Genomic DNA, 13,591 nt, shown 5'->3' with positions numbered 1-13,591 from the left:
AGTAAACAACAGCAATTTTAATAAAACCGATGACATGACGAAAATCGTCAATTTTCATGGCTATGAATGGAAAAGAGTCGAAAAAAATGTCCATTTTGGCTATTTTTTATATACCGGGTGCGACCCCTATAACTTTTTTATTTTTTCAGATAAAAAAACGAGATTTGGTATGTTAGTATATGACATAAATTGGAATTGATTGGTGTATTCAATTGTTTTTGGTCACTTCCTGTTTCACCGGAAATGACTACAATTTTTGATTTTTAAATGGCACCCTCGGTATTTTTTTACTTTATTCAATAGAAAATGACATTCTGAATAGAATGACATATCATATGTCAACTTTTAACATTCTCGCTTAATAAAAAAATGTATTTTAAAATTCAATCTAGAGTGCCATGGCTTTGTTAAAAACACTAATTCTTCATCAAGGAGCCTTGGAAAAATAGATTTGATGGTCTAATGTTTTTAGTGTCTTGTCCTGGGTCAGATTAGAAAATGGTCAAATCGTATTTTTAATCATATCTCAATTTTTTCAAATGGAACGAGGGTGGCTCATTAGCATATTTGGAAAAAACATTTTTTTACGAATTTGATACCACTCACTTGGTATTTTGAGTCAAGTTTTCGTTACGAACCGCAAGTTATAATTTCAAATAAATCATATGCAAAAATATCAAAAGTTGACATATGATATGTCATTCTATTCAGAGTGACATTTTGTATCGAATTAGCCTATACTAATTAAAAAAAAAGCTTACATTTTCCTATTCTACACCTTTTAATTACTAAATAACAACAATTTTCATAACTCAAAAAAAAGTTCTCTGAAAAAAAAATTCTTGAAAAGTCAAAAATGCCCCTTTTTTGCCATTTTTAACAGGCTTTCAGAGCTCCCATAAAATTAAAATTTGAAGCTTTTATAGAAAATTTTATGCACGTTTAGAATATGTAAACATTTAAAACGATTAAGTGTTTTGGTTTTCTGATAGTATCAATTATTTTAACCCTTGTTTTGGAGCCCTCTAACTTAGACTAAGTTTTTTTAATTATTTTAAAAACAGCATTTTAATCTACCTTATTTTTCAGATAGAAAAGAGAATAATATTAAGAAATAGAATCAAAAAAATGACAATCCAGTGGCGTTTCTATAAAATGGAATTAAATAATATTCTGCGGCAGAGACATCGTAATGTTATTTTTATCCGCTTACTGTCGACAAAACAAAGTTTTCGTTCCAATGGATTTAAACTGAAACTCCAGTTATATTCCATCCCAAGAACAAGCTATATGTAATTATGACTTCGTTATCGCTAAAGACAGACGAAGTAACAATACAGCATAATCCAGACAACTTTTATTAACATCATTATCCCTACATCGTTTCTCTTACACTCATTTAAGCTATTATGTATTTTCATTTTAAAAACCATCGCACAAAAGAGAGATAATTCTCTAACGCACTTTGTTATCGTATGTCTTTTGACGTTAAATCTAACTATATTATTATTTTTTGATTGATAGGGAATTGAAAATTATAAATCAATATGAAAAAGTTTAAATTTAAACAATTAATAATTTTCAATTAAAAACTTAATTTGGCAGAACCTTAACCAATTCCAGTACTTAGTAGTGTATAGAAAATATATGTTTAACCAAAATAAATTATGTCAATATAGAGTATAAATGCTTCGTTTAAAAAATACCTGTCATGGAATGTTCTACTGTTTTCGGCTAAAAAAGCTATAATCAAATATACTACTATGTAAGTATATTTACTTCATTTTATTCCACAAATCGCATTTTGATTTACTTCACAACAAATCGTTCGCGTTAATCAACAACCAAACATACACTCACCGGCACAAAAAAACGGGCACCAAAAATTTTGATGCATTTTAAAGTTTTATATATATTTTGTTCTAGTGGATCGATTTTGATGATTTTAGTAACTCTTTTTAAATTAAAAATGAATGTTTCCATCCGCCAATTATATGAGATAAAAGAAAATGTTGATATTTTGGTGAGAGTTTGAAACACCCTGTCGAATATGTTAAGACAGCAAGTAATTTAAAAATCATTTTATCATCTAGGTACATCCTTTCTCGATAGTTTGTTTTTAGGTTCATCTCAATAGCTTTATTTTTGTTGGAGATATTCGCTTTTGAAGAAGACACAGACATGTTTTCGTAAATTTTACATTAAAACCATGCCTTTGCTTCTGGTCCTAGTCAACAGACCTAGTAAGTTGTGGCCTTCTTGACTTAAGATTTACTTCGTTTAATCTTCGCCTTACAGTCTGTTGAATTACATTACAGCCTGTTCACTTAGGTGTAATCCTGTTTTTATTATAAACGCGACAGTTTGTATGTTTGTTACTCTTTCACGCAAAAAACTACTGAATGGATTGAAGAAACTATAGCGGATACAACTTCTGGAAACCAACTGTGCTAGAGTACCTGCCCAATAGCCAACAGACAATAATAATATGATTTTTCAATAACAGTGATATTATACAGGTTGGCGCACCTCATTCGCCTCGGTTGATTATACGAAAACGGAAAGATGTAGAAACATAATTTTTTATGGGTATATGTAGAAAGGCAATGTGCATAATTTGAGATTATTTTCAAATGTACAGGGTGTGTCAGAACTAAGATCTATACCAAAGTTATATTTTTTCTTATGGAACACCCGGTATTTTATTTCATATGCATGCTATAATAAAAACGTTTGTCAACACCCTGTACATTACTTTTCAGAGTTAATTCTAGTACTGACTTTAAAGCCAGGGAAATAAACTTTACTAAAAAAAATTATTGCTTCCTGAAATGTATACAGGGGTATCAAAAATTGCTGGTCTATTTTAAATATTTATTTTAAATAAAAACTTCGTTATTTCAAATACAACACAGTGACAGTTAGTAGATGTTTTCAAAATCGACATTAGTTTATGGACTTTATTTAAATTTATAACAGTTTACTTTTATTTAATTTACCTACAATAGTTTAATAAGTAAGTATTTATTATTTTATCAAAAAAAAAAAGAAATAGTTCTTTTTGATTTATATTACGATGATTTTCTATAAAAGAACCAATTAAGGCAAATTCATTTTCTTCACTTCCAACGACAAGTTTCTGCCTAATAGGTTTTTCATATACCACACTATCAGCTCTGCGAAATAGGATAAGTTGTTTTTCAAAGGAACGCTTGTCAAGAAAATTCATATTTGGACGCTTGTTAAGAAAATTCATATCTTTGGGCATAAACTCTTCAGGCTAACCCTCCCCCAAGCGATTGTCCTCACAAAATAAAAAAAACCACTAGTAACATATCCATTCCTTCGGCAGATACTGCTTCATTTTTCTGGACAAAATAATAAATACTTACTTATTAACCTTATTGTAGATAAATTAAATAAAAATAACCTGTTATAAATTAAAATAAAGCCCATAAACTAATGTCGATTTTGAAAATAGCTGCTAAGTGTCACTAGAAAATTGCCATATTCAAAATCTGTTTGAAAGAGCATTTAATTCTGCTTTGACTTATTTAAAAAAATACAGGGTGTTGTATTTGAAATAACGAAGTTTTTATATAAAATATATATTTAAAATAGACCAGCAATTTTTAATACCCCTGTATACATTTAAGGAAGCAATCAAGTTTTTTAGTAAAGTTTATTTCTCTGGCTTGAAAGTCAGCACAAGAATTAATTCTGAAAAGTAATGTACGAGGTGCTGACAAACTTTTTTATTATAGCATGCATAATTAAATATCTTTAAATATCTCAAAAACCAAAGCTTTCAAACATATTAAAACCTTATAATAAATGCCTTATTTTACGTCCAAGAATCCAAAAATGAAATAAAATACCGGGTGTTCCATAAGAAAAAACATAACTTTGGTATGGATCTCAGATCTGACATACCCTGTACATTTCAAAATAATTTTAAATTATGCGCATTGCCTTCCCACATGTACCCATAAAATATTTTGTTTCTACATCTTTCCATTTTCGTATAATCAACCGAGGCGAATGAGGTGCGCCACCCTGTATATAAATCATAAACACTATTTTATAGGTCTATTGACTAGAACCAAAAGGAAAGGCATATTTTTTTAATGCAAAAAAATGTTAGTGTCTTCTACAAAAGCGAAATCTCCAAAAAAAAGCTATTGAGATGAACCGAAAAATAAACTATCGAGAAAACATGCACCTAGATGATAAAATAATTTTCAGATTCTTTGCTTTTTTAACATATTCCACAGGGTGTTCCAAACTTTCACCAAAATAACATTTTGTACTTCCTCGTATAATTGCAAGATGGGAATTTTCATTTTTCATTTAGAAAGATATACTAAAAAGTAAAAAAAAAATAGCTTCTAACTGGTTAAAAGATCGTCAAAATCGGTTCACTAGAACACAATACATAAAACTTTAAAATACATCAAAATTTTAAGGTGTCCGTTTTGGTGCCGGTGAGTGTATAATAAAGAGGGACAAAATAAATCTAGAAGATTCACAGTTCAAATTTCGCCCTTTACAAATTTAGATTGTAATTAAGCAAATGTATACTTTGAACGATTTCCGTATTTAAGCAACTCGTCTAAAGAAATAACTGTCTAGCAGTTAAAAGGCCTTTAGAAATGATTATTTTCACTCCAACGCCAAAGAGTTTCCGGTGATTCGTCTAAATATGGTTTAAATATACTGAAATAAATAAGGTAGTCTTTTTTCCGGTTTAAGAAAATAAACTTTGCTTTAGCTTTTCACAGATTTTTAAATAAATTAGTATTCGAGTAACGAATAATTACTTTTACCAATACCAGTAAAAAAATGTCTGGCAGAGAAAAGAAATTCGTTTCTCAAATCTAAATATGTTAATCGTCCCATCAAGTTAACAGGAAATTGATTTTTTAAGCCAATATCAATTTTAAGCAATTCCATTTGGTACAGAATATAAATTAATATCCGTGTACAAATATAAAATGGGATTTTCTTCAAAGACGAAAAAATATCAGAGTTCACCTTAGAATATACATATAAAATTGAATTATTATATTTCTTTGTTAATTTTAATTTTTTTTACCAAACGATAAAAAAAACGGCGTCAAAGACGGCTGGGGAATATCATTCCATGATAAATTTTGGCCAGGTCAAGCCCTAGACGTTTTTACTTCTTTGTGTTCACGTTTATGTGAAGCGGTTAAAACATTTCTGGTAAATGTATATTCTTTTACACGATTTTTTCGAAAAGTTAAGTAGCTTTCCAATGTATTTTTATTACGTTGAATAATAATTTTACTTTTGAAGATAACTTTGAAGGAACTAAATATGGATGGAAAATATATCATATTATTTATATAAACTAATAAAATAGAATACATCAATCGATATCCTATAGAAAATACTATAAATTATTTTAACTTTATATCTCTTAAATATTACTACTGTGGTATTTAATATAGGTTTATAAATAACTGTCAAAAACAGCTTTCTAAGTTGAAATTATTAAATAAATGGTGAAACAGATTTGTACATTCTAATCCGAATAAATCCTTGAGCATAAATAACTGCGATTTACAAATGAAAATGTATTGTTTTTGAAAGGAATTATGTCTAATTATATAAATATGGCTAAAATTAAACTTATTTCAAATAAGGTATAAAAAATAAATGAATTATTAGAGACTATGCAGGTAAGGGATTAAGGTCTAAATAATATTCAGTTGCCTTTATAGGTTGCTTTACCTGCTATCATTTAGTATATTATACAGGGTGAGTCATAAATAAGTGCTGATTTTTATCCACATTTAAGCTATAGCCTTACGCCGGTCTTACATGTCCAGAGAGAAGTATAAACGACAAAAAGCATAGTAAATAAAAATATTCTTCAACTAAAATGACAGACAACAATTATTGTGATTGTTATACTGATATTCCCTCAGTAGACAGACTATACCTACCTTAAAAGTGGATAAAAATCAGAGAAGCGAGAGAAAAAGAGAACAAATATTAAGTACTTTTTAAAACGGTAACTAAACCAGATCATTTGATATTTGAAAGTATCTTCTTCAATTTTATATAAAATTCCGTACGATATTGGAAAATAACTTCCTTAGAACTCTACCGTAGCTCGTGAGGCAATATATCACTGTCAGCGATTTCTTTTCTTGTTTCAGCATGGCCAAGAGCACAAATTTCACCATCAGGAGAGTGAATACTACGAACAGGGAGCCCTCGTTCCAAGTGAAAGGTTTGAGGCCCTACACAGTTTATAGCTTCCAGATAATAGCATGGAACGCAATCGGTCCTAGCAATCCTAGCAAACCCTCTTATTTTATGGTCACTTTGCGAGAACGTAAGTCGTAGCTTTTTTCCTTTCAAATTTAACAACTTAATTTTCATTTTTTTGCTCGTCCTTATTTTTTTCCACGTTAGATATTTTATCGATTACTACACCACAGTTCATAGACAGTTATATTCAGTTTCAGTTCCAAAAATAAACATCGTAAACCGAAATTATACAGTATGATCGAAAAAAAACGGCGTCAAATATGGCTGGGGAATGACAATCGAAGATAATTTTAGCGAGTCATTTATTAAGAATTTATATAAAACTTGTCGAAATTTAACACTAAGGTGAACTGGACGTCAGAAATGACGTCTAAGGCTTGTCTTCGCCAAACTATCACCGATTGTCATTCCCTAGTCGTCTTTGACGTCTTTTTTTCGATCGTAGGAATATTCCGGATATTCTTATTTACTTCCTCACATCTTCATGTGTTTTGTAAATTATTACAGTCTCTTAATATTTAATATAACTCTGTTTTAGTGTTCAGTATATTCATTGTATAACCACTTTTTAGAATTTTATATTTTTTTAACATTTAAAAATTAAAATTAATTTAAACAATCTAAAAAATTATAAACACCATGGTTCGACTTTTAACAGGCTATATTTATTTTTAAATAATGATGTGTCTTAATTTGTTTGATTTACCTTTTTATAATGTTCGTAGGTGTTTTTTTAAGAGCTAATTATTTACATTTTTCTCTGTTGGAAATCCATATGATTGATCCTGATTTATTTGAAATTAATATATTTTATTACATTTTCACAGGCTTTTGTTAAAGAGAAGCAAAGCCGACAATGAAGTGTCAATTTTCATCATTTGCTTTATATTCTCTATATTATTTTGTCTTCAGTATTTAAAATACTCTCTTAAAAATGTTATTAATTTTATATTTTTTTTATCTACCCTAAATATTCTAATTTTAAATTTACTAACTGTTTAAATAACATATTGTTTAAGGACATACCTTACTTCATCGTTGTAGATAATTGAAACTAATAATTAATAAAAAGTAGTTTTTAATAAAAAAAGAATAAAAAATAAATTAATAAAAAATAAGAAGAATAAAAAATCGTAGAAGTCTATTAATAATAAATATTAATAAAAATAAGAAAAAAAATCAATATTGATAGCATACTAATTGTGATCTAAAAACCCTACCAAAAAAAAATAAAAATAAAAATTAATATAGAACTAAAATAAATTAATATTTTAACTTTAAAATAAACTGTCCATTTAATATTCCAAGCAAAAAACACCAAAGAACATGATTTTTTAATACAATAACGTTTTAGTTTATAAATTGCATTCGAACCGCTGTAAAAATATTTTACGATTTCGTAATTAAAACGCTTCGTTAATGTCATTCTTTGACTCTGTTCGAAATAGTATTATTTACCCAAATCATTTTTTCATTGTGGTTCAAATGCAGTGAAAAGTTCATTTATAATTTATGCCTTTATTGACGTTGTTTCGTTTTATTAATTTTCTGTTATATTTCAGCATATAGCTTGCATTTGACATTGATAATAATCTATATAAAAAGCAGATATTTCGTTTAAATTGGTAATAGCTTCGAGGCCTAGAGTGGTGAAAATATAGACATATTATGTGTCTGCAAAAAACATATTTTTGAATAATAATATTAAAAAAGTACTAGATATTTAAAAAAGACTATACAGAAAAATATAAAAATATATAGGTAGATACTAATATTTTGAATTTAATAATTTAAATACATGATAATAAAACAGTTTTAATGTATTCTGTATTCTATACATTATAAAATACGTTGTTCTTTGAAATAATTTCAAGATTCAAAGAATTACCACACAATCAATATATCCAAAATATTTGTTATTTGTAAAATACCAAAATGTCTCCATTGGCAAAACCTTAATTTTTGGTAGATTTTTTTAATGATTTAAACTAATGCTTCTTAAATCATAGAAGTAAATAAGCAATATATATTTAAACCCCTGTAAATATTAATATTATTACTATTTATTTGACATATTTTTATTTGTAATAAATTGACATTTTGTAGGGTAAGATCTGCAGAAAACATTTTCGTTTGTCTAGGATTTTCGAGACTGTCTCTTTAGAAAAAGTAAATAGAATGTTAAAAAACCATACGAAACCCACATAGGTTTTGTAAATCCCATTCAGTATAAGAACCAATAACAAATCGATTTAGAATAGAGGTAAGACAAGTATGAAATGTCTTTTATGGTCCAAATTACTCGTGGGACCGAAGATGTTCAATTTCTGAAAAGTTTCAAGCAATCTGTCTCACCAGCATGAAACTTTAAGTATTTTCGTTTATGATTTTTCCGAACAATTTTCAGATAACAGCGTTTCTTGTTGTGTAGCTTTTTTTCCGTCTAAGAAATGGAGTTAGGTTAAATCGAAGTTAGAGTATGTAATAAAGTTGGCCCTAGAGGACTTCGAAAATATAATGGCGAGAATAGTTTGATAAATTGTCAATTTCAAGTATATAGAAGTTTTATGTGACTTTCCGGAATTTCTCTCTTATGAAAACATTAGATTTATTAGCCTAGCGCCGCCTCACCTATAAATTCGATCAAAAAATGTCCTAAAACAATAAAACGGGCTTTAGAATGAACTTATCTGAAGAAATAAATCCCTTTGCTGTAATATACACGTTATCACATTTAAAAATGGACACTACACTACTACTATTGCCTGTAATTTCAAAACCCACTGTGACGCTATTTTTTTTTCAGTAGTATTCCGCTATTTTAAAAAGGTAAAAGTATTATATACATAAAAAAAACAAAAGTTTTACTCTACGAAAGTTAAGAAGCAGTTTTCGAACTTGCTCACGTAGAATCATTCGTTGAAATTTAGTACCTTCAAAGTGGTCCATTAAGAATTCAGCATTATTTGTGGGTTATTTACCAATTAGAAGTTTGAAACTCATTTTCTTTTTATTCCTTCGGAGAAAATGGCCACAGAAACCAACCTGTGTGAAGTTTTCTAAATTAAATACGAAAAGTTTGATGTATAAGTAATCATGAAAGTCTAATAAATTTGGGCGCAGAAAATTTGCATGCTTTTAAATTTTGTCTCGTATTTCCTACCATCTCAACTTACCGATAGTTTTAATGGAATTATGAAAATGTATTAAAAGAAAAAGAAAAATTACTTGATTCTTTAAAACTTAACGAAAATAATAATTACATTAGGAAAAAGAAAAAACTATTTAAATTTTCTAAATAAAATTATTTAAGAACAATTTTTTTGAAACAAATTTAATTTAAACCTACCTAATAGGTACCATACTATCGAAAAAAAACGGCGTGAAAGACGACTGGGGAATGACAATGGAAGATAATTTTAGCGAGGTCAAGCCCTTGATGTCATTTACTTGACTTTCTTCTTTATCCTATCCTTCTATTCCTATATTCCTAATCAACATAAACACTATTTTATAGATCTGTTGACTAGGACGAAAAGCAAAGGTATGGTTTTAATGTAAAAATTACGAAAAAATGTTAGTTGTCTTCACAAGCGAATATCTCCAACAAAACTAAAGCTATTCAGATGAACCAAAAAACAAACTATTGAGAAAAGGTACGCCTAGATGTTAAAATTATCCTTAAATTCCTTGCCTTGTTAACGTACTCTACAGGGTGTTTCAAATTTTCACCAAAATATCAACATTTTGTTCTCCCTCGTATAATTGACGGACGGCAACTTCCATTTTTAATTTAGAAAGAGATACTAAAAAGACAAATAATTTGGCTACAAATTGCTTGAAAAATCATCAAAATCGGTTCTCTAAAACACAATATACAGGGTGTTTCAAAACAAATGCGAAAAACTTCAGGGGATGATTCCTTGTTCAAAATAAAGGGTAGTTTGCTTCATAAACGTTGGGTCAAAAGCCAACCATTAGGGAGATATTGCGGTACAAAGATGGCGGAAAAATAATGTTTTTATTTTTTATCTTGAAAACGAAAAGAGATAGACTAATAAAATTGTATGGAAGCATTACTGTTATGAAAACACACTTTCTGGTAATTTTTTCACTTTTTTAAAATGAGTGGTGGGTTGAAATAAACTACCCCTATCATTCTTGTTAACGAAATTTAAAGAAAAATATTATCAAATACATGCAATAAAATTAATTTGGATAGTTTAGTTTGTTTAGAAACTTTTTTATCTCTTGTATTTTTTTGATAAAACTCACCGATTTGAAATTAAAAAATAAAATGTAAAGCATTACATGTCAGGACAAAAAACATTTTCTGATAAAGAATCTAGTGGGCTGCTGTAATTTTTTTAGGAAAAAATCTAGTCGGCCGCTGTTACTTTTTAGGACGTTCCTAATATTATTTTATTTCACATTACTCTACTGCAATACGTTATTATCTAGATGATTATTATTATCGTTATTATCACTAGATTCTTAATCTAAAAATGTTTTTTGTCCTGACATGTAATGCTTTACATTTTATTTTTTAATTTCCAATCGGTGAGTTTTATCAAAAAAAAACACAAGAGGTAAAAAAGTTTCTAAACAAACTAACTATCCAAATTAAAGCATTTGCATGTGTTTGATAAGATTTTTCTTTAAATTTCGTTAACAAGAATGATAGGGGTAGTTTATTTCAACCCCTTCCACTCAGTTTAAAAAAGTAAAAAAATTACCTGAAAGTGTGTTTTCATAACAGTAATGCTTCCATAAAATTTCATTAGTCTATCTCTTTTCGTTTTCAAGATAAAAAATAAAAACATTATTTTTCCGCCATTTTTGTACCGCGATATCTCCCTAATGGTTGACTTTTGACCGAACGTTTATAAAGCAAACTACCCTTTATTTTGAACAAGGAATCACCCCCTAAAGTTTTTCGCATTTGTTTTGAAACACCCTGTATAAAACTTTAAAATGCATGAAAATTCTAAGGTGTCCGTTTTTCGTGCCGGTGAGAGTAGTTTTATTTTAGCTATTCTTATATTAACAAATCAACAGTATATATATTTACCGATATATATGTTATATATGTCAAAATATTATACAAATTTTAAACAATTTAATTCGTTTATAGTCTTAAAATGTGGATAGTTTTTGATGTCTATTAAAAACGACATTTTTAATAGCTTTTAGAAATCATTTTTAATAAGTTTCCAAGTTTCACTAAAGAAATTTCAAATATAACCGCCGTTGCTCTGTCAAAAGCAATTTGTATACATCCATGAACAAAAGTTTTAATCTGCGAAGTTCAAAAACAGTTTTAAAACTTCCTCACGTACAATCGTTCCTTGAAATTTAGCACCTTCCAAATTGTCCATTAAGAATTCAGCATTATTTGTGGGTTATTTACCAATTAGACGAGTTTTTAAAGTCGTTTGCTTTTTATACTCTTTTCCCGCAAAAACCAAATGTAAATTACAACTTATCGTTATCAACTTATCACGTTAATGATTTTGTGTAATTACTTTTACATTTTTTTAAATAACAAAAAGTATGTGATGAAGAGGAAACACAAAAACGAATGAAAGGGTTATTAAATTTCGTCACGTACATTCACTTCTCTATGTATACACTCTGTGTTCCTAAAGAGTTCTTAACAAAAATTTTAATTTGAACTAAATTTCGCGTGAGACTTGAAAAAAATCGCACGTGATTATAGTTAAAAAGAGTCCCAGCTAAAGGAATAAAAAAAGAGAAAGATTTTACAAGCTCGGGTTATATTCCTTTGAAGACTTTTCATTTTCCCGTTTTAAATGCAATTTCCAAATAGCCCAGCACTAAAAGCTGCGAAATTAAATTAAGTTTACTGTGAGATTTCATCACTTTCAATTTTTAACCCGAGCGACTATATGCTTTAGCTCCTTTATTCTAAATCTTTTGAGGGAACACACATGTACGTAAATACTATATAAAAAAGTTTTCAAAAAGTGTATGAATTATGAATCATAATGGAAAAAACACGTCACAGCTGAATTTATTCAATAATTATGACAAACCTTGTAAAAAAGAAAATTATGACTTACCTTGAAAATTGTATTAAATCTTTGTAAATCTAAAGCCCGGTTAACAATGCATGTGTGCTTGGATCTATCCGTTACCTAGAGGAAAAAATAAATACACCATTATTTGCTAGAGTTATATCTATATGTATATCTGTAACATAATGATTTATATCACTTAAGCTATTAAGTCACTATACTGGTGAGTCTTAAATAAGTGCAAGTATTTTAGGGGTAGTATATTTCGACCCCAAAAACACGATTATGAGGGTTTTTATGCAAAAGAAAAAAATTGAAAATTAGGAGTTTTTTTAGTTCTTAGTTAAAAAACAAAATTTCTTGAAAATGTGGCAATCTTAGACAAGGAAAGAGAGAGGACGGGTAACACGCATATTCTCCCGTGATCGGTTTTTGAGGCCAAAATTCGATCGGCGGCCATACTTTGATGACAAGATTTCGAGGTGACACCGAGCGAATTTTAATGTTTTTTGTGGCAATTGTTTTGTTTTAAATTTATAAACTGTGTTATTTAGTATGGTGAGATGTTCAGCGTATGGTTGCAAAGGCCGAAGCGAGAAAAAAGTGGCTGGAATTATATTTCACAGGTAAAAATCGATATACAACTTTTGTTATGTGGTCATAAAATGTACATTTTTTCATTATAGCAGTAAAAATATGTAAAATGCTTTTATCGTATATATTTTATTAAAATGTATAAAGTATTGTTATCAAATATGTAAAATAATTGTAAACTATAAAAAAATTTAAAATTCTAGTGATAAAATCTATATGTATAGTTATATAAAACTTAAATTTACCTGCCAATATTTGCTGGGGGTGGATAAACTTGGGGTGGGCTACTTGTAACTATATTTTTTTTAAATATTCTTTCAAAAAATTTGCTAATTTAGGTGTATAATAATAGTTTCAGTTAGTGATTAATAAAAATTTAAAAATAAATAAAATAACACAAAGCTTCTAGAATTATTGTTTATTTTTTTGTGGAAATTTAGGATATTCTTATGATTGAAGGTAACAAATATTAAAAATTACATTATTCATTGAATCCGTACGCAAGTGTGAAGGGGATTGGCTAGATTCATTATTATACCGTATAATCGAAAAAAACGACGTCCAGTTGGTTTTTAAATGACGATCGACGACATTCCCCATATAATTTACATATAAAATGACAGCGATCTTTATTTCATAGCCATCGCTGACGCCGT

General features: G+C 28.5%; 1 protein-coding gene across 1 annotated transcript in view; it reads left to right on the top strand.

Moving 5' to 3' along the window:
* Positions 1 to 13,591, top strand: part of LOC115882532 (tyrosine-protein phosphatase 99A) — a 291,693-nt gene that overhangs the window by 193,111 nt on the left and 84,991 nt on the right. The window contains exon 5 of the mRNA XM_030900649.1: positions 6,189 to 6,367. Coding sequence (XP_030756509.1) covers positions 6,189 to 6,367 — 179 coding nt within the window. The remainder of the gene's footprint in view (positions 1 to 6,188; positions 6,368 to 13,591) is intronic.

Source organism: Sitophilus oryzae, unplaced genomic scaffold, assembly GCF_002938485.1.
Source record: "Sitophilus oryzae breed Bouriz unplaced genomic scaffold, Soryzae_2.0 scaffold_177_pilon_pilon, whole genome shotgun sequence".
NCBI classification, from domain to species: domain Eukaryota; kingdom Metazoa; phylum Arthropoda; class Insecta; order Coleoptera; family Curculionidae; genus Sitophilus; species Sitophilus oryzae.
Note: the sequence above shows the minus strand (reverse complement) of the source record. Positions and strands in the feature narration are given on the sequence as shown.